The 22,716-nt window shown below is 42.4% G+C and overlaps 1 protein-coding gene across 2 annotated transcripts in view; it reads right to left on the bottom strand.

Annotated features, from left to right (window-relative positions):
• The window catches only part of FRMD5 (FERM domain containing 5), a 269,594-nt gene that overhangs the window by 4,736 nt on the left and 242,142 nt on the right, over window positions 1-22,716 (bottom strand). For both annotated transcript variants that reach the window (XM_030190473.1, XM_030190474.1), the window contains 2 exons: window positions 16,550-16,618; window positions 8,622-8,728 (listed from right to left, as the gene is read on the bottom strand). In XM_030190473.1, coding sequence (XP_030046333.1) covers window positions 8,622-8,728; window positions 16,550-16,618 — 176 coding nt within the window. The remainder of the gene's footprint in view (window positions 1-8,621; window positions 8,729-16,549; window positions 16,619-22,716) is intronic.

The raw sequence follows: 22,716 nt of genomic DNA, 5'->3' as shown, positions 1-22,716 counted from the left end.
CATCCCGATAACAGTGGTTGATCATTCGAAGGTGCACATTCACCTTCGTTTTTATCTTTATCAGACACTTCACCATAGCGGCAAAATTAATAACATCTATGTGCTGTTTACTGTACTTTCTTCTCACCCAGGCTGCTGCTGCCTATTTTCAGACTTATCCACTGCACAGAGCCTGCTCCTACACTGATGGGACTGGCCGCTGACAGCAGTCTCTAAAAAACCAAGACATACATGGTTGCCTGATATTTTGGGATGTGCTATATTTACTACTTATGTCACTTCTGCCTGACAACCAGCTGTCATCTGAGCTTCTCCCCCTGTAGGTTGGGATTTTCTGCTTGCTGTATACATGAGTAACCATGAAAGTCTAAGCAGGCATTAGCTGCATGAGGCCAACATATGACTAGAACACTGATTTGATTTACTTGAATCACAGCACTATCTACTTTTATGAGGTGAAAGCTGCCCAACACAGAGCACAATAAACAAACTAAAATATGTTACCATACAATCATGGATGAAAAAGATCAAACAATGTGCAATCTGCAACTCAATCACCCACTATAACACTATACCTATACTCAAGTAACCCTCACAAGACTAAAATTACAATAACCAAACCTGTAAGATTCTGTAATATCTCCAACTCTCAGGTTTGGATGTGTCTTGCACTCAGAAAGAATAGCATTCTGCAAGATCAGACTTCTACTGCTTCGCTTCTGGACATGTATTCTGAGCACTACATCCGCTAATACCACATACTGATGACACTGGCTCCGTGACTGAGGCATTGCAGACAGGTAAAAAGCAGCAGAAAATAAAAAGAAGTAGGAGAAAAGGTGTGGAGATGACAAGGTCAGTGGAGTAAACGTTGAACGGGATCATCAGACGGCACAAAGAAGTTAACAGTCTGGGGATTGATCTAACATTCAAGAGCCTTGGAAAGATAGGCCCCAAGGAAGGCTTGTTTAGATGGGGCAGATGACAGCACACAGAGGAGAGAAAATGTCTGCAACTGCACCCCCCTCTGTCTTTAATGCTAGCCATTTAAAAATGGAGGAGGGGGGTTAACTGAGTAGATCCGGAAACATTTTGGCAACAGATGTACAACAATGAATGGACAGCACAAACAGACTCTACACACTATCTGTCAGACTCGGATACAATATGTAAAAACATATTAGACGAAATAGCACCCTTACAAACAAGAACCTGTAGAAATATGGTACAGCCAGGAAGGGTGGAAGGCCAAACCTTAGAGCTCAGGCTATTAGAAATTCTGGCTAAGTCAAAATCTGATGGCTAGTGTGGCTAGGAGCTTGCTGGAAAAGCATGGCCTGGTTTTGAGCCTGGACTAAGGCCTAGATGACCTAAATTGGAAAAGTTAGGTCAAGAAATCTGAAATCAAAATGGAACCTGTCAGTCACAAAATGGATTCTCTTATTTCTGTATCTGAGTTAGAAAAAAATTGTTTTTCTGAAGATAATGCCAGGTGCAAAGAAAAAAGGGAAGTAACAGATAAGATAGAGGAGGAGGCTTTTCCGGTGAATCATCTTGTGGTCAGCCAAGTTTGAAGTAAACAACTTTAACATTGGAGTCTATAGAAGCCCATTTGATTTGAATACAGCCAGAAGGGTATAAAAGTAACAGCAAATTTGGGTGGGGTTGAAGAACTCCCAGATGCTATCCAAAGATGCTGCCAGTCAGACCTCCAGTCCTATTGATGTTCCTGATTGCCTTGTATTGCTTTGGTAAGAAATAAAGCCATATATCTTTGTAATCTGTCCTCTCTCCCTTTCTTATACAATACTTAAAGTGGTAACTGTTCTCTGGGGTAGAAATGTGTATAGGCAGGTGCTTATATTGTCCCCCCCCCCCCCCCCAACTAACACAGAGTCAGATGGTCATGATCAGCCTTCTAGGAAATCTCTCCAGTAGGTGGGTGCCAAACCTGTATACCGGAGAGGATCCATGGGACAGTTTTCCCGCATAAAATTCAAACCTCACGTAGACATAACTCGACACCATGGTACAATGAAGAACTGAAAAAACTAAAAACACAATCCAGGAAACTCGAATGAGCATGGAAAAAAGCAAAAGATACACAAACACTCAATGCATGGAAGCAAAAATCAAAGGAAATGCAAATACGCAACAGAATAAGCCAATAGGTTATACTACAAAACCAAAATAGGGCCTGACTACAAAGACACAAAAAACTATACCAACTCGTGAACAAACTATTAGACATCACCACCGTCACCGCAACCAACATAGGCATCCTATCTGCAGACAAACTTGCCAAATACTTCAAAGAAAAAATTGTAAACCTACGCAACACGCTACCTCAAAACATCAATGGCATCGAAAACTTCATCAAGTGTCTGGACCCAACCCCAGGTGAATACCCAGCGGACACACTCTGGACTAACTTCGCTCCCCTCACTGCTAAACAGTCAACCAAGTGCTTAACAGGTTCTCTAAGACTCACTGTAAATTGGATACCTGTCCCAGCTACCTATTAAAATCCACTTCCCACCGCTTCATAGAAGACCTCACATCCCACTTAAACTACATGCTCCAACATGGTCTCTTCCCTAAGGAAAACGGCAACATCCTACTCACACCAATACCAAAAGATACCAAGAAAAAAAACAGACGATATCACCAACTACTGCCCAGTAGCCTCAATCCCACTGGCAGTCAAACTGATGGAAAGTGTGGTAACCAAACAACTCACAGATTACACAAACAAATTCACAATACTACACGAATCACAATCAGGAATCCGCTCCAACCACGGCACCGAAACAGTACTAATCACCCTATTAGTCAAATTCAAACAAGAAATTGCAATAGGCAAAAGCGTACTTCTACAATTCGACATGTCTAGTGCGTTTGACATGGTGAACCACAACATACTATTAAACATCCTAGAATACTTCACTGGATAAAGGGCTTCCTAATGACCAGAACATACCAAGTGAAATCAAAATCGACCATATCAACACCATGGATAGCAGACTGTGGAGTACCTGAAGGTCGCCACTATCACCGCTCCTCTTCAACCTAATGACCCCACTAGCCAAGTCTCTATCCAATCAAGGCCTTAACCCTTTCATATACGCTGATGATGTCACATTGTACATCCCTTACAAAAATGATCTAACAGAAATCACCAAAGAAATCAAACTCAGCTTAAACATCATGAACTCATGGGCGAATGCATTTCAACTAAAACTTAACACAGAAAAAACCCACTGCCTTATCCTCTCATCCCAATATAATACAACCAAACCCACCAACATAACTACCCCAGACTACACCCTCCCTACCTCAGACAACCTGAAAATTCTCGGTAACAATCGATCGAAACCTCACACTAGAGAGCCAAGCGAAAGCTACAACAAAGAAAGTGTTTCATTCAATGTGGAAGCTCAAACGGGTGAAACCTTTCTTCCCGAGGGAAATATTTCGCAACCTGGTGCAATCCATGGTACTAAGCCATCTAGACTACTGTAACGGAATATATGCGGGAGGTAAAAAACAAATCATAAAAAACTACAAACTGCACAAAACACAGCAGCCAGGCTTATATTCGGAACAACTAGATTCGAAAGCGCCAAACCTCTACTAGAAAAACTACACTGGCTCCCAATCAAAGAACGTATTGCGTTCAAAATCTGCACCCTGGTTCATAAAATCATCTACGGCAGTGCCCCGGGATACATGGCAGACCTTATAGACCTACCAAACAGAAACACAACAAGATCAACATGAACATACCTAAATCTCCACCACCCAAGCTGCAAAGGACTCAAATACAAATCAACCTATGCATCCAGCTTTCCTTATTTAAGCACGCAACTATGGAATGCACTACCAATCGCCGTGAAAACAACATATGATCACCTAAACTTCCGGAAACTCCTAAAGACTTACCTATTTGAAAAGGCATACTCTAACGATCCAACCTAAATGCCTTAACCCCGCAACACAACAAGATATAAGTTCGTACTGGACATAACCTAACCCTTCTTCCTTATAACCTCCAATGTGCCTCTGACACTTAATCATTACCCTGCCAGTAACCTAACTTTGTATTTTGTTCATACCAGTATTGGCGATCGCCTCTACTGTACAATGTAAGCCACATTGAACCTGCAAATAGGTGGGAAAATGTGGAATACAAATGTAACAAACAAATAAATAAATACTGGGTCAGACCAATGGTCCATCTAGCCCAGTATCCTGCTTCCAACAGTGGCCAAGCCAAGTCACAAGTACCTGGCAGAAACCCAAATTGTGGCAACGCTAGGAGATAATGTCCTTCTGTGGATTAGGAATTGGTTATTGGACAGAAAACAGAAGGTAGGGTTAAATGGTCAATGGAGGAGTGTGAACAGTGGAGTGCTGAAGGGATCAGTACTGGGACAGGTGCTATTTAACATATTTATAAATGATATGGAAATCGGAACGACGAATGAGGTGATTAAATCTGCAGATGACACAAAACTATTCAAGGCTGTTAAAACCCGTGTGGACTGTGAAAAATTGCAGGAAGACCTAAAATCAGTTACCTGATGCTAGGGTCCCACTTTAGGAGTCAGCACTCAAGAAAAAGACCTATATAATACACAAAAAAGTAATTTACAAAAAAGTAAACAGGATGATAGAATTATTAGGAAAAGGCTGGTAAATAAGACCGAAAATACTATAAAGCCTCTACATCGCTCTATGGTGCGACCTCACCATGAGTATTATGTTCAGTTCTGGTCACCGTATCTCAAACAATATAGAGCGGAATTAGAAAAGGTTCAAAGAAAAGTGACCAAAATGATAAAGAGGAGGAAATCCACTTATCCTGAGTTGTGTAGAACGAGTAGAAACGAGTAAATGTTTTTACTGTTTCAGAAAGTACAACGATAGGGAACACTCAATGAATTTACATGGAAATACTTTTAAAATAAATAGGAGGAAATATTTTTTCATTCAATGAATAATTAAGCTCTGGAACTCTTTACTGGAGGATGTATTAACAGCGGGAAGCGTATCGGGGTTTAAAAACGGTCTGATATTGAGACAGACATGGGGAAGCTCCTGTTTGCCCTGGGATTGATAGCATGGAATCTTGGTACTATTTGGGATTCTGTCAGGTACTTGTGACCTGGATTGGCCACTGTTGGAAGCAGGATACTGGGCTAGGAGGGCCATTGGTCTGACCTAGTATAGCTATACTTATATTCTTATGACAGGAGAAATATTAGAAAGTAGTTATTACATTTTCCATCCAAAAAGATTTATAAAAGGATTTTAACTTTGTCTTTTCCTATCAAGGAGCAAAAGAATGGAATAATTTACATACAAAATTAGGATTATAACTGATCCGAAGGCATTTTGTAAACAATTGAAGACTTTATCTCACAAATTTCCCAAACAGAACTGTTAGAATTTTTAATACATAAAGATAAGATATTTCACCGTTAAATATGATTAGTTTCTTTTTTTTTTTTTACTCCACATATAACTAATTTTGGTAATCGTGAAATACAAGAGACTCATACTGAATAAAATCTGTTATGCTACTTTGGCAACCCAAGTACGGAGTGCCATACCAACAGCTTGTCATAGAAAAACAGCAAATGTAGTTTATAGTTTATTAGTACTATTTATACTGCTTTAACTGGCTAAGCAGAACTAAGCGGTTTACATGTTACAACACATATATGGAAAGGGAAAAGGAACGCCATTGTTAAGAAAGGAAAGCGGTAGAAGTAATACATTCACACCATACAGGATACATACAAATAGATTAGAAGAGATGGGTGATGGAAAATTAAATAAAAGGGAAGGAAGCGAGGAGGAGCCGGTAGGCAAACCTTATTTATGCTTGAGTTCAGATTTCAACTGTTTTAATGATGTGTTACTGCAGAGGGATAATGGGAGGTTATTCCAAACATGGGGTGCCATAAAGAAGAAAGCACAGTTTCTTGTAGATTCTAAATGTGCAGACTTTGGGCCCAGAAGAATCAACTGATGATTGTTTATTGATCATAGAACCCGTGCTGGAGGGTATGGAATCGTTAGAGAGGAGAGATAGTCAGGGAAGCCGATCTGAAGTTAAGATAGCCATCTTATAAGTGATGCATTGACGAACTGGTAACCAATGGAATTGCTTAAGTAAGGGAGTGGTATGATCGTAACGGTGAGCATGACAAAGAATGCAAATTGCAATGTTTTGCAAGTTTTGCATTTTCTTTATTACTGATTGTGGTAGGCCAACCTAAAAGATATTTTGCAATAGTCCAGACGAAATGTGAAAAAGGATAATATGAGGGCATGCACTGGTTTTGGTCAAAAAAGTGCGAAATAGTTCTTAACCTCCGAAAGTGTAGAAAACTAGTGTTTTTCTAAGGATGAAATGTGCGGTACAAAAGATAAGGATGAGTCTAGTATGACTCCGACGTATCGAAAGTTTGGAACAGGAATGATGGACGTTCCGAATAGGTGAACAGGGACCAAAGGAGGAGTTAGTGCTCCAGAAAATCAACATGCCATAGTTTTATATTGGTTAAGAACTAATTGATGTTCTTGTAACCAGACAACAACTGAATCTAGACAGGCTTGAGGGTGATAAAGGCGATGTTGGAAAAAGTAGGCAGATAAAGACCATATGGTCTTTGCAGTTTGCCCATCCATGCCGTCTACTATCCCTTCCTCTCCTTTAGAGATCCTACAGTTTTGTCCCATGATTTCCTGAATTCAGATAGTCTTCATCACCACCTCCACTGGAAAGCCATTCCACACATCCACCACTCTTTCCGTAAAGAAATATTTCCTTAGATTACTCCTCAGTCTATCCCTTTTTACTTTCATCCTTTGCCCCCTCATTGCAGAGCTTCTTTTCAATTGACACTTGTCTCCTGTGCTTTTATTCCATGGAGGTACTGAAACGTCTCTATTATATCTCTCCTATCCCACCTTTCTTGAGATCTTTAACTCTGTCCGAATAAACTTTACGATGAATACCAATGACCATTTTAGAAGCCACCCTCTGGACCAACTCCATGCTCTTTATATCTTTTTGAAGGTCTCCAGAACTGTATACAGTACTTTAAAAACAGAACCTCGGAGATTACTACTGAGGCACTGTCACCTCCTTTTTCTACCTGTTTGGCCACTTCAAGATCATCAGATATAGTCACACCCAAGTTCCGCTCCTCTTTCATGCACAGAAGTATTTTATCCCCTACGCTGTACCACTCCCTTGGCTTTTTGCAGCCCAAATGCATGACCTGTACTTTAGCATTAAGATGGTCAATATTTCAGAGAAAAATCAAGAAAAGAATCAGATCCAAGTGAAGGGTTGGAGGCATTGATTCTCTCTCAAGGATCATGGAGTGAGAGAATAAAGAAAATGTGGCACTGGAATAACTCAGATCTGGGAAAGATGTAGTGAGTGCTGTTATACTGAATATACCAAAGAAAACATAGAAACATGACATGCCCATCCTCTGTAACCCCCAATTCTACCTCTTCCTAAGCGATCCCACATGCTTATCCCATGCCTTTTTACATTCTGGAACAGTCCTAGCCTCCACCACCTCCACCGGGAGGCCATTCTACGCCTCCACCACCCTTTCTGTGAAATACTACTACTACTACTTCTTAACATTTCTAGAGCGCTACTAGGGTTACGCAGCGCTGTACAAGTTAACAAAGAAGGACGGCCCCTACTCAAAGGAGCTTACAATCTAAAAGAACGAAATGTCAAGTTGGGGCAGTCTAGATTTCCTGAGTAGAGGTGTAGTGGTTAGGTGCCGAAGGTGACATTGAAGAAGAATACTTCCTTAGGTTACTCCTAAACCTATTCCCTCTTAACTTCGTCGTATGCCCCCTCATTCCAGAGTTCTCCTTCATTTGAAAAAGCTCTCTTCCTGTACATAAATGCCCTTGAGATATTTAAACGTTTCTATCATGTCTCCTCTCTCCCTCCTCTCTTCCAGCGTATATATGTTGAGGTTCATAAGCCTGTCCCTATAATTTTTGCATTCAAGACCGCTTAATGTCTTAGCTGCCCTCTGGACCGACTGCATCCTGTTTATATCTTTCCGTAGGTGCGGTCTCTATAACTGCACGCAGTACTCCAAATGGGGCCTCACCAGAGACTTATGCAACAGCACTATCACCTCCTTTTTCCTGCTGGTCATGCCTCTCTTTATGCACCCAAGCATCCTTCTGGCTTTGGCCGTTGCTTTTTCTACCTGTTTGAAAGCTTTAAGGTCGTCAGACACAATCACCCCCAAGTCCCGCTCTTCCTTTGCACACTGAAGCACTTCACCCCTATACTGTACCGTTCTCTCGGATTTTTACGACCCAAGTGCATGACCCTGCATTTTTTGGGATTAAACCTTAGTTGCCAAATATCAGTCCATTCCTCTAGCTTTGCTAGGTCCTTCCTCATGTCATTCACATCCTCCAGGGTGTCCACCCTGTTGCAGAGTTTAGTAATACCAGTAATACAAGCTTTATGATAAGCAATATGGTGTTATTAAATATCAAAATTCCTTCACTTCCAATCTTCAGTTCATTCTCTCTGCAGCCGAAAGAGGACACCCTACCTTCCATGATGGAGATGTGAACAGCTCTCCGCCGTGTCCTTGGCACACTGCTCAATCTTGGGCCATGTGTGATAGATGGGCAGCTGCGGCTGGGCACAAGACCAGATCTGTAACATAAAAGCACATTAGGCTGAAATATCCTGTGCAAAGAACAGACTCAAAATTGGAAAGAAACAGAGAGAGAGAGACAATCAGCAATCACATATAAAATGTACCATAAATACCATAACTGTATGAATTTCCAGGACTCAAACATCACAAACTAACTAATGAAAAACCAGCACTGCAAAGATTACCCCAGACCCCAACTTACCAGTATAGCTACAACTGGGAAAAGAGAACAAGCAGGACAGAGATTGATCCCTACAGAGTATAACTACAAGCTAGCAGAATATCTCACCTCGATCCTACATACAGATCACACAGACCCTCACCAAATGCAAAAAAAGGGACCATGAGTTAGGAAAAGGAATGTCAAGACAAAAACGGAATTGGAAACCTCTAAAGGATAGATTTTGCATTCAGTGTCAACACCATAAAAACAGAAATGCATTTCCTCCTGGACTGTGAACAAAACCCCTCAAATACAGCAGCGATCCACATTTTCCAAAGCTAACATAGAAGAAAAATCACTGTATAATTCTGAAGGAAACCAGAGAAACAACAACTACAGGTGCTAAACGTTGGTATCCCATCTCCAAGGCAAAGAAAAATATGGACCAGCACCAGAATCCAGAAACAGGAGTTCTCCACAGACAGTAGGATAAATCAGACATAAGGGGAATGTCACCCAAGAGCACCAGGATGGGAAAGCACTCGCAAGTGTTCCAAATTAGTTTTTAAAAGTGTACAAACATGTTTGATTAATGGCGTGCTGTTATGGTTACGTTTGGGATGGCTTTGGGCCTATAAAGCAAGTTAAGTCAAATTAGGTTTTGCGTCTGCTGTTCAGAAAAGGCCTGAACTGTATTTTTAAGAGAATTACGCTGTCAGCATTATTGATCCAAGCTAGTGTACCAAAGAGCAGAGCAACATGGAGCAGGACTGTTTACGCTAGGTGAGATGATGGGACAGAAGAATAATGATGCACTTAGTGACCTGGGAACAGCTGAGGGAGTATATGACATCCGAAGCCCGCTCATGAAAATGGTCAGAGGGTAGGTCTGTGGAGACTCCCCTTTGATAGGCCAATCAGAGAATGGGTTAAGAACACAAGAATAGCTATACTGGGTCAGACCAATGGTCCATCTTGCCCAGTATCCTGCTTCCAACAGTGGCTAATCCAGGTCACAAGTACCTGGCAGAAACCCAAATAGTGCTACCAATCCCAGGGCAAGCACTAGCTTTGCCACGTTCATCTTAAATAACAGACTATAGACTTTTCTTCCAGGAACTTGTCCACACTTTTTTTTTTAAACCCAGATACACTAACTGCTGTTAACACATCCTCCAGGCAGCAAGTTCCAGAGTTTAACTATTCCTGAATGGATGCTTAAGCTGACTAGACCGTTGCACTATAGGATCAATTCCCATAACATAATCCTCATTAAGTTGGACCAACCATGAATGTGGAAACTTAAATGCGTAAAACCTTTCTTCCCGAGGGAAATATTTCGTAACCTAATACAATCAATGGTACTAAGCCATGCAGACTATTGCAACGGAATCTACGTGGGATGTAAAGAACAACTCACAAAGAAACTCCAGACCGCTCAAAATACAGCAGCCGGGTTGATATTTGGTAAAACTTGATTCGAAAGTGCAAAACCCCTTCGAGAAAAACTACACTGGCTTCCAATCAAAGAACGTATCTCCTTCAAAATCTGCACCCTGGTCCACAAAATTATCTACGGCGAAGCCCCAGGATACATGACAAACCTCATTGACCTACCAAACAGGAACTCAACCAGATCATCTCGCACATACCTAAACCTCCACTACCCAAACTGCAAAGGACTTAAATACAAAACAACCTATGCATCCAGCTTCTCCTACATAAGTACACAACTATGGAATGCATTGCCTAAAGCTGTGAAGACAATCTACGATCACCTAAACTTCAGGAAATCACTAAAAACCAACCTGTTCAAAAAGGCATACCCCACCGATCCAACTTAAATACCTACACTCTGCAACACAGCAAAACCAAAGCTCATAATGGACACTATTTAACCTTCCCTTCGATCCCCATTGTACTCGAAACACATGTACCTTTATCCGACCCCACATCACCTTGTACTTATTTTCTCTACCGGACTAGGTGAACGCCTTTACGGTACAATGTAAGCCACATTGAGCCTGCAAATAGGTGGGAAAATGTGGGATACAAATGTAACAAATAAATAAATAAATAAATACATGCCAAGCTACTACTACTTAACATTTCTAAAGCGCTACTAGGGTTACACAGCGTTGTACAATTTAACATGGAAGGACAGTCCCTGGTCAAGGAGCTTACAATCTAAAAGACAGGTGTACAATCTAAAGACAAGTGTACAATCTAAAAGACAGGTGTACAATCTAGAGACAAGTGTACAATCTAAAAGAAAAGTGCAGAGTCAATCTGGTAGGGCATACTATATTTCTCGAAAGGTTAGGTGCCAAAGGCAGCATTGAAGAGGTGAGTTTTAAGCAGAGATTTGAAGATGGGTAGGGAGGGGGCTTGGCGTAGGGGTTGAGGAAGATTGTTCCAGGCATAGGGTGAGGCAAGGCAGAATGAGCGGAGCCTGGGGAGTTGGCAGTGGTGGAGAAGGGTACTGAAAGGAGGGATTTGTCCTGTGAGCGGAGGTGACGGGCGGGAACATAGGGGGAGATGAGGGTAGAGAGGTAGTGAGGAGCCGCAGACCGGGTGCATTTGTAGGTAAGGAGTAGAAGCTTGAATTGTATGCGGTATCTGATCGGAAGCCAGTGAAGTGAGGAGAGGGGTGATATGAGTATATCGGTTCTGGCGGAATATAAGACGTGCGGCAGCGTTCTGAACGGATTGAAGGGGGGATAGATGGCTAAGTGGGAGGCCGGTGAGGAGTAAGTTGCAGTAGTCAAGGCGAGAGGTAATGAGAGCGTGGACGAGAGTTCGTGTGGTGTGCTCAGAGAGGAAAGGGCGAATTTTGCTGATGTTGAAGAGGAAGAAGCAACAGGTCTTGGCAGTCTGTTGGATATGCACAGAGAAGGAGAGGGAGGAGTCGAAGATGACTCTGAGGTTGCGGGCAGATGGGACGGGGAGGATGAGGTGTTATCAACTGAGATAGAGAGTGAAGGAAGAGGAGAAGTGGGTTTAGGTGGAAAGACGAGGAGCTCGGTTTTGGACATGTTCAGCTTCAGGTGGCGCTTGGACATCCAGGCAGCAATGTCGGATAAGCAGGCTGATACCTTGGCCTCGGCGGTGATGTCTGGTGTGGAGAGATATAGCTGGGTGTCATCAGCATAAAGATGATACTGAAAACCATGAGATGAGATCAGTGATCTTAGGGAAGAGGTGTAGATTGAGAAGAGAAGGGGTCCAAGGACAGATCCCTGGGGAACTCCAACAGATAGTGGGATGGGAGTGGAGGAAGATCCATGAGAGTGTACCCTGAAGGTGTGGTGGGAGAGATAAGAGGAGAACCAGGAGAGGACAGAGCCTTGGAACCCAAAAGAGGACAGTGTGGCAAGAAATAAATCATGATTGACAGTGTCAAACGCAGTGGATAGATCGAGGAGGATGAGGATGGAATAGTGGCTTCTGGATTTGGCGAAGAGCAGGTCGTTGCAGACTTTAGAGAGTGCTGTTTCTGTCGAGTGAAGAGGGCGAAAACCGGATTGAAGTGGATTGAGGATGGCATAAGAGGAGAGAAAATCAAGGCAGCGACTGTGAACGGCGTGCTCAAGTATTTTGGAGAGGAAGGGTAGGAGAGAGATGGGGCGGTAGTTGGAGGGGCAGGTAGGGTCAAAGTGATGTTTTTTTTAGGAGAGGTGTGACTACGGCGTGCTTGAAGGTGTCAGGGACAGTTGCAGTGGAGAGAGAAAGGTTAAGGATGCGACAGATGGAGGGGGTGACAGTATGGGAGATGGTGTTAAGTAGGTTGGTGGGGATGGGATCGGAGGAACAGGTGGTGCATTTCGAGGAGGAAAGAAGGCGAGAGGTTTCATCCTCGGTAATCTCAGGAAAGGAGGAGAAAGAGGCCATGGTTGGTTGGTTGTTAGCCTGTCAACAGCCAATGACTAGTCATACCATTAATGGCTATGGAGACGAATCCCATATAACATGGGATTTCCTAGATATTAGCCAGAGAGGGAGAGTAAAAGTAAGAGGTACAGTGAGTGAGAGAGATCATATGACAGTTTTGAAAGGGAATTCCTGCACTGCAGAGTCACTTTGAATGCATCATTCTTGGTTGGCCATGATTCTGAGCAACTTGCATTTTTTTTTTTTTGAGAATTTATACAGTGAAGCATAAAGGTCTCTTAGCATGCTTAGTCAAATGCACTGTCTCCAGGATACACGATCCCTGCATATGTTTACATCTCATTACTGCCTGGAAAACCATCAGGCTCATTTTCGAAAGAGATGGACATCCAAAATGTGACATAAATCTGCACTTGGACGTCCATCTCAGAGACGTCCAAATCAGTATAATCGAAATCCGATTTTGGACGTCTTTCTCTGAAGACCGTCGCAAGGATGTCCGAATCTCAAGGGGGCGTATCGGAGGTGTGGTCGAGGAGGGCCTTGGCCGTTCCTAAGACTTGGACATCTTTGAGCCATAATGGAAAAAAGCAAAGACGTCCAGGACTAAAACTTGGACGTTTTCACCCAGACCTGTTTTTATTACGAATAAGGCACAAAAAGGTGCCCAAAATGACCAGATGATTACTGGAGGGAACACCCAGTGGTCACTAAAGCCTCAGATGTCATACTCAGGTCCATGACAGCGCATGCAGGTCCCTGGAGTACTTTAGTAGTAGGTCCAGTGCACTCCAGACAGGTGGACCCAGCCCCCTCCACCTGTTACATTTGTGGAGGAAACAGCGAGCCCTCCAAAACCCACCAGAAACCCTCTGTACCCACATATAGGTGCCCCCCTTCACCTGTAAGGGCTATGGTAGTGATGTACAGTTGGGGGTACTGGGTTTTGGGGGGCTCAACACACAAGGTAAGGGAGCTGTGTATCTGGGAGCAGTTAAGTCCACTGCAGTGCCCCCTAGGGTGCCCGACTACAGTCCTGGCATGTCAGGGGGACCAGACTACTAAAAATGTTGGCTCCTCAAACGTCCAAATGGCTTGAATTTGAACGTTTTAGACTTGGACGTCTTTGGTTTCGAAAATGGCTGAAAATCAAAGACGTCCAAATCCAAGGACGTCCAAGGTACTTTCAAACACAAAGATGGACATCCATCTCTTTTTTGAAAATTACCTCTCCACCTCCAGCCCATGGGTAACACCCACTGAATACAAAACTACCATGGAACACAGTGCCTTTTAGCCTGCTGTAAGCACGTGTTCATGCTTACTGCAGCTTATTAAAAGGGCCCCTAAATTTGAATTTTTAAAGTATTGCCCGAGAATCCAAAAAATCCAGACCAACCAAATCCCCAAGCAGTCTGGATTTTTGTACTTTACTGTAGTTATTTCACAAATGTTTGATCTAATTTTGATATTCATTCGATTCATCTCAGGCAGGCCATGCTTTAGTCGCTCTGTTCTTACTTTCAGATGCTATAAATAATGAATTGATTACAGATATTGCTGTTTCTCCTTTATCTGGTCAGATCATTTTAAACTTGAATTGACTTTAAACCTGATACTAGAAACTAAAAAGACCCATTGTAATAAAAAGAGTAAATGTGTTAGATCAGAATTTGATGAGATTTTCTTTCAGAGTTAAGCTGCAGAATATTTAAATCTCTGAAAAGTAAAGGTGAATCCACTAAGGTCTCACACTTGAATTCACAAATAGCAATAGAGTGATTTTTATTTATTTATTGAATTTGTATCCCACATTTTCCCACCTTTTTGCAGGCTCAATGTGGCTTACAATGTATCGTTATTGGTAGATAGTAGGTTGGGAGAAACAGTGTTACATAGAGGGTATCATAATCGAAATTTAGGTATTAGATATGGGTAGGATACAATACTGATAAGTAGGTAAGGTAGGTAAGATAAGGTAGTTAAATGGAATTTCTACTGAATGGAAGACATTTCAGGATGCAGCACAAGAGTGTTAACAGCAGGGCTTTTTTGAGGGGGTACTGGGTGGTACTGAGTAACGGTACCTTTTCCATTGTCTGCTAAAATTGACCCATGGTTCCCAAGCTTTAATGAAAGAGCTCAGGCTCTACACACAAATTCTGCTTTATCATAGGTCCTGTGACTGGTTGCAAGGGGGTCTGGCTATTGTGGGGTGGGTCCCTCATTGATCACCCCATCCCTGAAGGGTGGCCTGCCATTTGAGTACCGGCACCTTTTTCACTAGAAAAATGCGCTGGTTAACAGCTTTGATGGGGAAGAAGCTTGCATAGAATCTATGATTTGGTTTAAGTTTGTAAAGATTATGGGTGGGAGTGGAAAAGGGTTTGAGTGTCATATATTGAACAATGGGGGGACGACAAAAGGGGGAATGTAGGTGGGAAGATGGTGGGTATTGAAGAGAGATATGTATCGATGAGAGGATCTCAGAGTGTGGTGATGTTTAGGATGATCTAAAGTGTGGGGGATATGAATGGAGAAAGGAAATTTATGGCTCGTAGGTTTCCAGATTAAAATATTTTTTGCAATCTACTCCTTCAAATGTTCAAGGGATGATTCAAGTATGGAATATAGCTATTTCTGGAGTACTATATAGATTAAAGAAACATCTGATAATCCCTGGTACACTGAAACTTTTCAGGACTTGAAAAGGAAATGAAGTGATAGAATGACAATGGAGAAAAACTAGAGTTTGTATCAGGCTTGGAGAAATAGTATTTGGGATTATAAAAAGACTAGTAAGAAAGGCCCGTTTCTGAGGCCAATGAAACGGGTGCTAGCAAGGCGCTTTCGTTCCCATCCCCCTCCCCTTGTTGCTGGACTTACCCTCTGTGCTTCAGGGTGGTCGTGGGCGCCCCGCCCCGGCCGGCAACCCGCCCCGCGACGTAGAGAGAGGCTGGCTGGCTCCCTCGCTGCCTGTGACCTACAGCCTGCCTGGCTCACTCCCTCCGTTCGTCCTCGCGTAGTAGATCGATGTATGCCCCACCCTCGCGTCAAACGTGATGACGTTGAGGGCGGAGCGATGCGATTGGTCAAGTGCCATAGCTCCGCTCTCGACATCATCACGTTTGACGCGAGGGCGGGGCAAACAGTAATGGGGCTAAATTCCGATCTCTGGCACCTCACGAACTGGAAGTTGCAGCTTCATTAGAATGTTGAGGTAGCAAATTATGTGCGGAAGGGGCGTGGCTGTGGGTGGGTCTATCAGTGAGAGTGAGTGGCGCATGAGTGACAGTGAGTGGTGACAGCCTAAGTGCAGGGCTCCAGGGTTTCCCTGTCACAGAGTGAGCTTCAGAATGTTTGAGGTGAGAATTATTAATATAGATAATAAATAAGTCAAAAGTTCAATTCTATGATAAAAAAAATACAAGATTCTGAAAATGCTTCCAAAACACTGTTCAAACTTTATATTGAATTAACTAGTACTGGCTTGATTCACCCAGGCCTTTTCCAATAGCCATGAGACCTAAAGCCCAGTGAATCAGCCCATTGTGTGTTATTCTGGCAACACAAGCACAAATTGTCAGGCTGATAAAATTTTGCTTGAATTTGAGAAGCAAAGAGATAACAGCCCAAAGTAATAATAAGATGAAAGATTTAACTGCACAGAAATTAAGGGGAGAAATATGGAGGATCTGCTCCTGGTGATTAGTTGAGACTGTCTCATCAGATCTTCTTGTGACTGTAGCTCTCCTCACTTTACCTATGGATTTCCGGAGGTTCCCGCTTGATCTTGGCACTTGATTCCATCACTTCCTTTGCAACACGACCACTAAAAATGGTTAAGAATAAAAAACAAAACATGAACCTTAGATGATCAAAAGTTCCATATGTCTCTAGAGTGCCCAAAGCAAGCACTGAGAGAATGCAGCACAGAAAGCAACACAGCACAAATCAAAGGAATGAAAGAGAGAGCACAAAAACCAAGGGAGTGTCACAGATAGAGAAATCTTTAACATGAAGCAGAAATTTAAACAACTATTTTGGTAATCTGTGGGAAAATAAAACATCCTTGAGATGGAATAAGGCAGAGTACATTAAAAAGGAACTATTTTCTTAACGATACGTAGACTTTGTTTTAAACTCAATGCCTCACAATGTAACCACAATCGAGCTGTAACAAATTGTACTTCCATCAATACAATGTATTGTAAGCCACACTGAGCCCGCAAATAGGTGGGAAAATGTGGGATACAAATGCAATAAAATAAATAAAAAAATAAATAAGCAATGCTATTCAACATCAATGAGGCCACCGATAATTTATTCTTGGGTATGTAGAAGAGACACACAAGGTCAAACCTGAATTAACAACTTTTAACATCTCACAGACGATCCCAATGGACACAAGAAAAATTAAACCTGCTGGAAAAGTGAAGTTACTCACCTGTAGCGGGTGGGTTTTTGAGGCCAGCAAGACAAATATTCTCACATGTGTGTGACATCACAACAGAACCCGGGTGTGGATGCTGCCCAGCATTCTACAACTTCTAGAAGCCTTTGGAAGGCCCCCACCCACATAGAAGTGCCTTCATGGCTGCTAGAGTCACGCGGGACCTGTAGTTGAATGAAAAAGCATAAAGAATGCAACCTCTAGGGGAGGTGGAAGGGTACATGGCAATGCTTCTTCTACTACCCTCGGAGAACCTCTGTTACAGGTGAGTAACTTCGCTTTCTCAGAGGAGAAGCAGGACATTGTTTCTCACATGTGAGAGTCCCTAGCTACCAGGCTCACCTAAAACAAACAGCGGTCGATAGGGGCTTACAATGGCATGGCCATCTAGAACCAATAACATTAAGAAAATAAATAGGCCTGATGTGAAGGTGTAGCCTGGAGAAGAAATGAATGGGCCCAGAAGGGTGGAATTGGGATTCTAAACTCTAAACAAATTCTGCAGAACTGTCTGAGCAAAATGGTCGTCATACTGGGTGGGTATTCTGCTCAAAGCAGTAATGAGATAGGAATGTGTGGACTGAAGACCACACTGCAGATTGCAAATCTCTTCAATGGAAGCTGACCTTAGGTGGCCTACCGATGCAGCCACGGTTCAGCATAATGAGCCATGACATGTCCCTCTAGATTCAGCCCAGCCTGGGCATAAGTGAAAGAGATGCAGTCTGCTAGCCAACTGGACAAAGTGGAGGAGTAGCCTAGTGATTAGGGTGGTGGACTTTGGTCCTGGGGAACTGAGTTCGATTCCCACTTCAGGCACAGGCAGCTCCTTGTGACTCTGGGTAAGTCACTTAACCCTCCATTGCCCATGTAAGCCGCATTGAGCCTGCCATGAGTGGGAAAGCGCGGGGTACAAATGTAACAAAAAAAAAAAGTGCATTTACTGATGGCTGCCCCCATCCTGTTTGGGTCAAAAGAGGCAAAAAAGTTGGGTGGACTGTCTATGGACTTTAGTCTGCTCTAGACAGAAGGCTAAAACTCTGACTGAAGTCCAAGGTGTGCAGTGCGTTTTCACCAGGATGGGATTGAGGTTTGGGGAAAAATGTTGGCAGGATGACTGACTGATTAAGATGGAATTCCGACATCACCTTACGCAGGAACTTAGGATGCGTGCAGAGAACTACTTTTATGGTGAAACTTTGTGTACGGTGGATCAGCTACTGGTGCCTGCAATTCACTGATTCTGCAAGATGAAGTGATTGCAACCAAAAACAGGACCTTCCAAGTAGGTGCTTCAGATAAGAGGAATCAAGTGGTTCAAAAGCAGCTTTCAGCAGCTGAGTGAGAATGACACTGAAGTCCTATTGCACAGCTGGAGGTTTGATGGTGGGCTCTATCAACAGCAAACTACCAGAGACTGTAGAGAGATGCACTTACACAGTGATGGTAAGCACCAATTGCACTGAGGTGAACCTTTGAAGAGTTGCTTTTGCCCCCTATAAGACTCGAACCAGAATTATCAGAACTTCAGCTAAATGGTTTGATTCTGAACTGCTTGTTCTTAAATGGAAATGTAGAGAGATTATGGCGTAAGCATTCTTCTATTGAGAATAAGAAATTGGAAGTTACTTAATAGAGAATATGAGAGATTACTTAAATCAAAAAGAAAGGATTATTACTCTAAATTAGTTTCTGGTAATTCTCTGGATACAAAATTACTCTTTAAGATACTTAGAGATTGTACTAATACAGAAGCTTGTACTGCTCTATTACTTATAAAAAGACCTTCAGTCGCTCAGCTAGCTGAATACTACAGCTCTAAAATATCTACAATAAGAGAACAATTTAAGGGTAACAACTTGTGTTTGGATTTGCTTAATTTTAGTTCTGAATTAATTCCTGTTGATAGGAGAAAATTCTTTCCAAATTCTATGCTCTATATAGAAAATATACCTCTTCTTATTGTATCTTGGATGCTTGTCCTCAGTCCATCGAGCCCAGCATCCTGTCCACGACAGCGGCCAATCCAGGCCAAGGGCACCTGGCAAGCTTCCCAAACGTACAAACATTCTATACATGTTATTCCTGGAATTGTGGATTTTTCCCAAGTCCATTTAGTAGTGGTTTATGGACTTGTTCTTTAGGAAACTGTCTAGCCCCTTTTTAAACTCTGCTAAGCTAACCGCCTTCACCACGTTCTCCAGCAACGAATTCCAGAGTTTAATTATGCGTTGGGTGAAGAAACATTTTCTCTGATTTGTTTTAAATTTACTATACTGTAGTTTCATTGCATGCCCCCTAGTCCTAGTATTTTTGGAAAGCGTGAACAGACGCTTCACATCCACCTGTTCCACTCCACTCAATATTTTATATACCTCTATCATGTCTCCCATCAGCAGTCTCTTCTCCAAGCTGAAAAGCCCTAGCCTCCTTAGTCTTTCTTCATAGGGAAGTCATCCCATTCCCGCTATCATTTTAGTCGCCCTTTGCTGCACCTTTTCCAATTCTACTATATCTTTCTTGGTTACATACTATGTTGGAGTTAAGGAGTTAACCTCAAAATTTGGACAAAATTATAGTTAGTCCTATTATAAAAAATACTAAAGACCCTATCATTTCAAACTATAGACCAATTGCTTCAATCCCACTGTTTTGTAAATTGATGGAGTGAGTGGTAACCCATCAGATTGCAGATGTTCGAGAGTCTAGGTGTTACAGGGAAGGTTTATAAATGGTTTTCAGGCTTTCTGAAATATTGTAATAATTATCCTGGACAGAACTTTTTTGGATGAGAAATGGAGTAACACTAGCGGACTTCCACAGGGCTCTCCACTGTCCCCAAATTTGTTTAATTGTTACATGTATTCTCTGGGTTATATTTTGAAGAAATTGGGGGTCTATTTCTATAGTTATGCTGATGACATAACAGTTATGATCCATATCCATTCAACAGTTGCATCTCATTCAGCTTTGCTTGATAATATTATGGACACTTTACATTTTTGGATGAAAATACACAAACAAGTTAAATACAGATAAAACTACATTTTTGTTGGTTAGTCATACAGAATTAGAAGTGAAAAATAGCATAAAATTAATTATTTATTTGTTACATTTGTATCTCACCTTTTCTCACTTATTAGTAGGCTCGAAGTGGCTTACATGGTTCCGGAGAGGTGGTTACAGACTCCGGTGTGAACAAGTACAGTATAGGGGTACTATTACAGTGACAAGTACAGTAAAGAAGTATCGGTAAATAGGTGGGGGTGATTCAGACAAAATGTTGGGGTGTGATCATGTGTCGGGGTTGAAAACTGTCTGTTTCCTGATTAAAATGCCATATTTCATTATTTGGTGTTTATGTCAGATACTGTGGGGTATGCCTTCTTGAACAGGTGAGTTTTTAGGTTTTTTCGGAATTCTAGATGATTATTCATAGATTTTAGGCCTTTTTGTAGAGAATTCCAGAGCTGTGTGCATATGTAAGAGAAACTTGACACGTATATTGATTTATACTTCAGGCTTTTACAACTTGGGAAGTGAAGAGTTAAATACGTTCTAGCTGATTCAATTGTGTTTCTAATTGGAAGTCAATTAGTACAGACATATAGCTCGGGGTAGACCATGTATTATTCTGTGAACAAAGGTACAAATCTTGAAAGCGATATGTTCCTTGATTGGTAGCCAGTGTAGTTTTTCCCGGAAGGGTTTTGCACTTTCAAATTTAGATTTTCCATAGATAAGCCTGGCTGCCGTATTCTGAGCAGTCTGTAGTTTCCTTAGGATTTGTTCCCTGCAACCCGCATATACTCCATTGCAGTAATCGACATGTGTTAATACCATTGTTTGAATCATGTTGCGAAAAGTTTCCCTCGGGAAGAATTGTTTTACCCGTTTGCGTTTCCACATTGTGTGGAACATTTTCTTTGTAATGGCGGTGGCTTGGTTCTTTAGCATTAGGTTGCTGTCAATAATAATGACAAGGATATTCAGGTTATCTGAGATTGCAAGAGTGTGTTATTATTATTAGCATTTGTATAGCGCTACAAGACCACGCAGCACTGAACACCTGATACAAAGAGACAGTCCCTGCTCAAAAGAGCTTACAATCTAAGTAATACAGACAAACAAGACAGTTATGGGTGAGGGAAGTAATGAGTGAGAAGGGAGGAAGTGACAAGTGGAGGGCAATTGTGGCTAGGAGCTAAAAGCAGCAGTGAAAAGGCGGGTTTTCAGCATAGATTTGAAAACAGGTAGAGATGGAGCTAGACGTATAGATCCAGGAAGTCTATTCCAGGCATAAGGTGCCGCGAGAGAAAAGGAGCCAAGCCTGGAGTTAGCAGTGGAGGAGAAGGAGGACGACGAGAGATTTGTCAAGCGAGCGGAGTTCATGGGGAGGAATGTAGGGAGAGATGAGAGCGGAGAGGTAATGGGGGGCTGCAGAGAGGATGCATTTAAAGATCAGTACGAGAAGTTTAAACTGAATGCGGAAGCGGACAGGGAGCCAGTGTAGTGACTTGAGGAGCGGGCTAGTATGGGTATAACGATTCTGGCGGAAAACAAGTACAGTGGTGGAAATAAGTATTTGATCCCTTGCTGATTTTGTAAGTTTGCCCACTGACAAAGACATGAGCAGCCCATAATTGAAGGGTAGGTTATTGGTAACAGTGAGAGATAGCACATCACAAATTAAATCCGGAAAATCACATTGTGGAAAGTATATGAATTTATTTGCATTCTGCAGAGGGAAATAAGTATTTGATCTCCCACCAACCAGTAAGAGATCTGGCCCCTACAGACCAGGTAGATGCTCCAAATCAACTCGTTACCTGCATGACAGACAGCTGTCGGCAATGGTCACCTGTCCACAGACTCAGTGAATCAGTCAGACTCTAACCTCTACAAAATGGCCATGTGCAAGGAGCTGTCTAAGGATGTCAGGGACAAGATCATACACCTGCACAAGGCTGGAATGGGCTACAAAACCATCAGTAAGACGCTGGGCGAGAAGGAGACAACTGTTGGTGCCATAGTAAGAAAATGGAAGAAGTACAAAATGACTGTCAATCGACAAAGATCTGGGACTCCACGCAAAATCTCACCTCGTGGGGTATCCTTGATCATGAGGAAGGTTAGAAATCAGCCTACAACTACAAGGGGGGAACTTGTCAATGATCTCAAGGCAGCTGGGACCACTGTCACCACGAAAACCATTGGTAACACATTACGACATAACGGATTGCAATCCTGCAGTGCCCGCAAGGTCCCCCTGCTCCGGAAGGCACATGTGATGGCCCGTCTGAAGTTTGCCAGTGAACACCTGGATGATGCCGAGAGTGATTGGGAGAAGGTGCTGTGGTCAGATGAGACAAAAATTGAGCTCTTTGGCATGAACTCAACTCGCCGTGTTTGGAGGAAGAGAAATGCTGCCTATGACCCAAAGAACACCGTCCCCACTGTCAAGCATGGAGGTGGAA

The sequence above is a fragment of the Microcaecilia unicolor genome, chromosome 1 (assembly GCF_901765095.1).
Source record: "Microcaecilia unicolor chromosome 1, aMicUni1.1, whole genome shotgun sequence".
NCBI lineage: Eukaryota > Metazoa > Chordata > Amphibia > Gymnophiona > Siphonopidae > Microcaecilia > Microcaecilia unicolor.
This window is presented reverse-complemented; position numbering and strand designations above follow the sequence as displayed.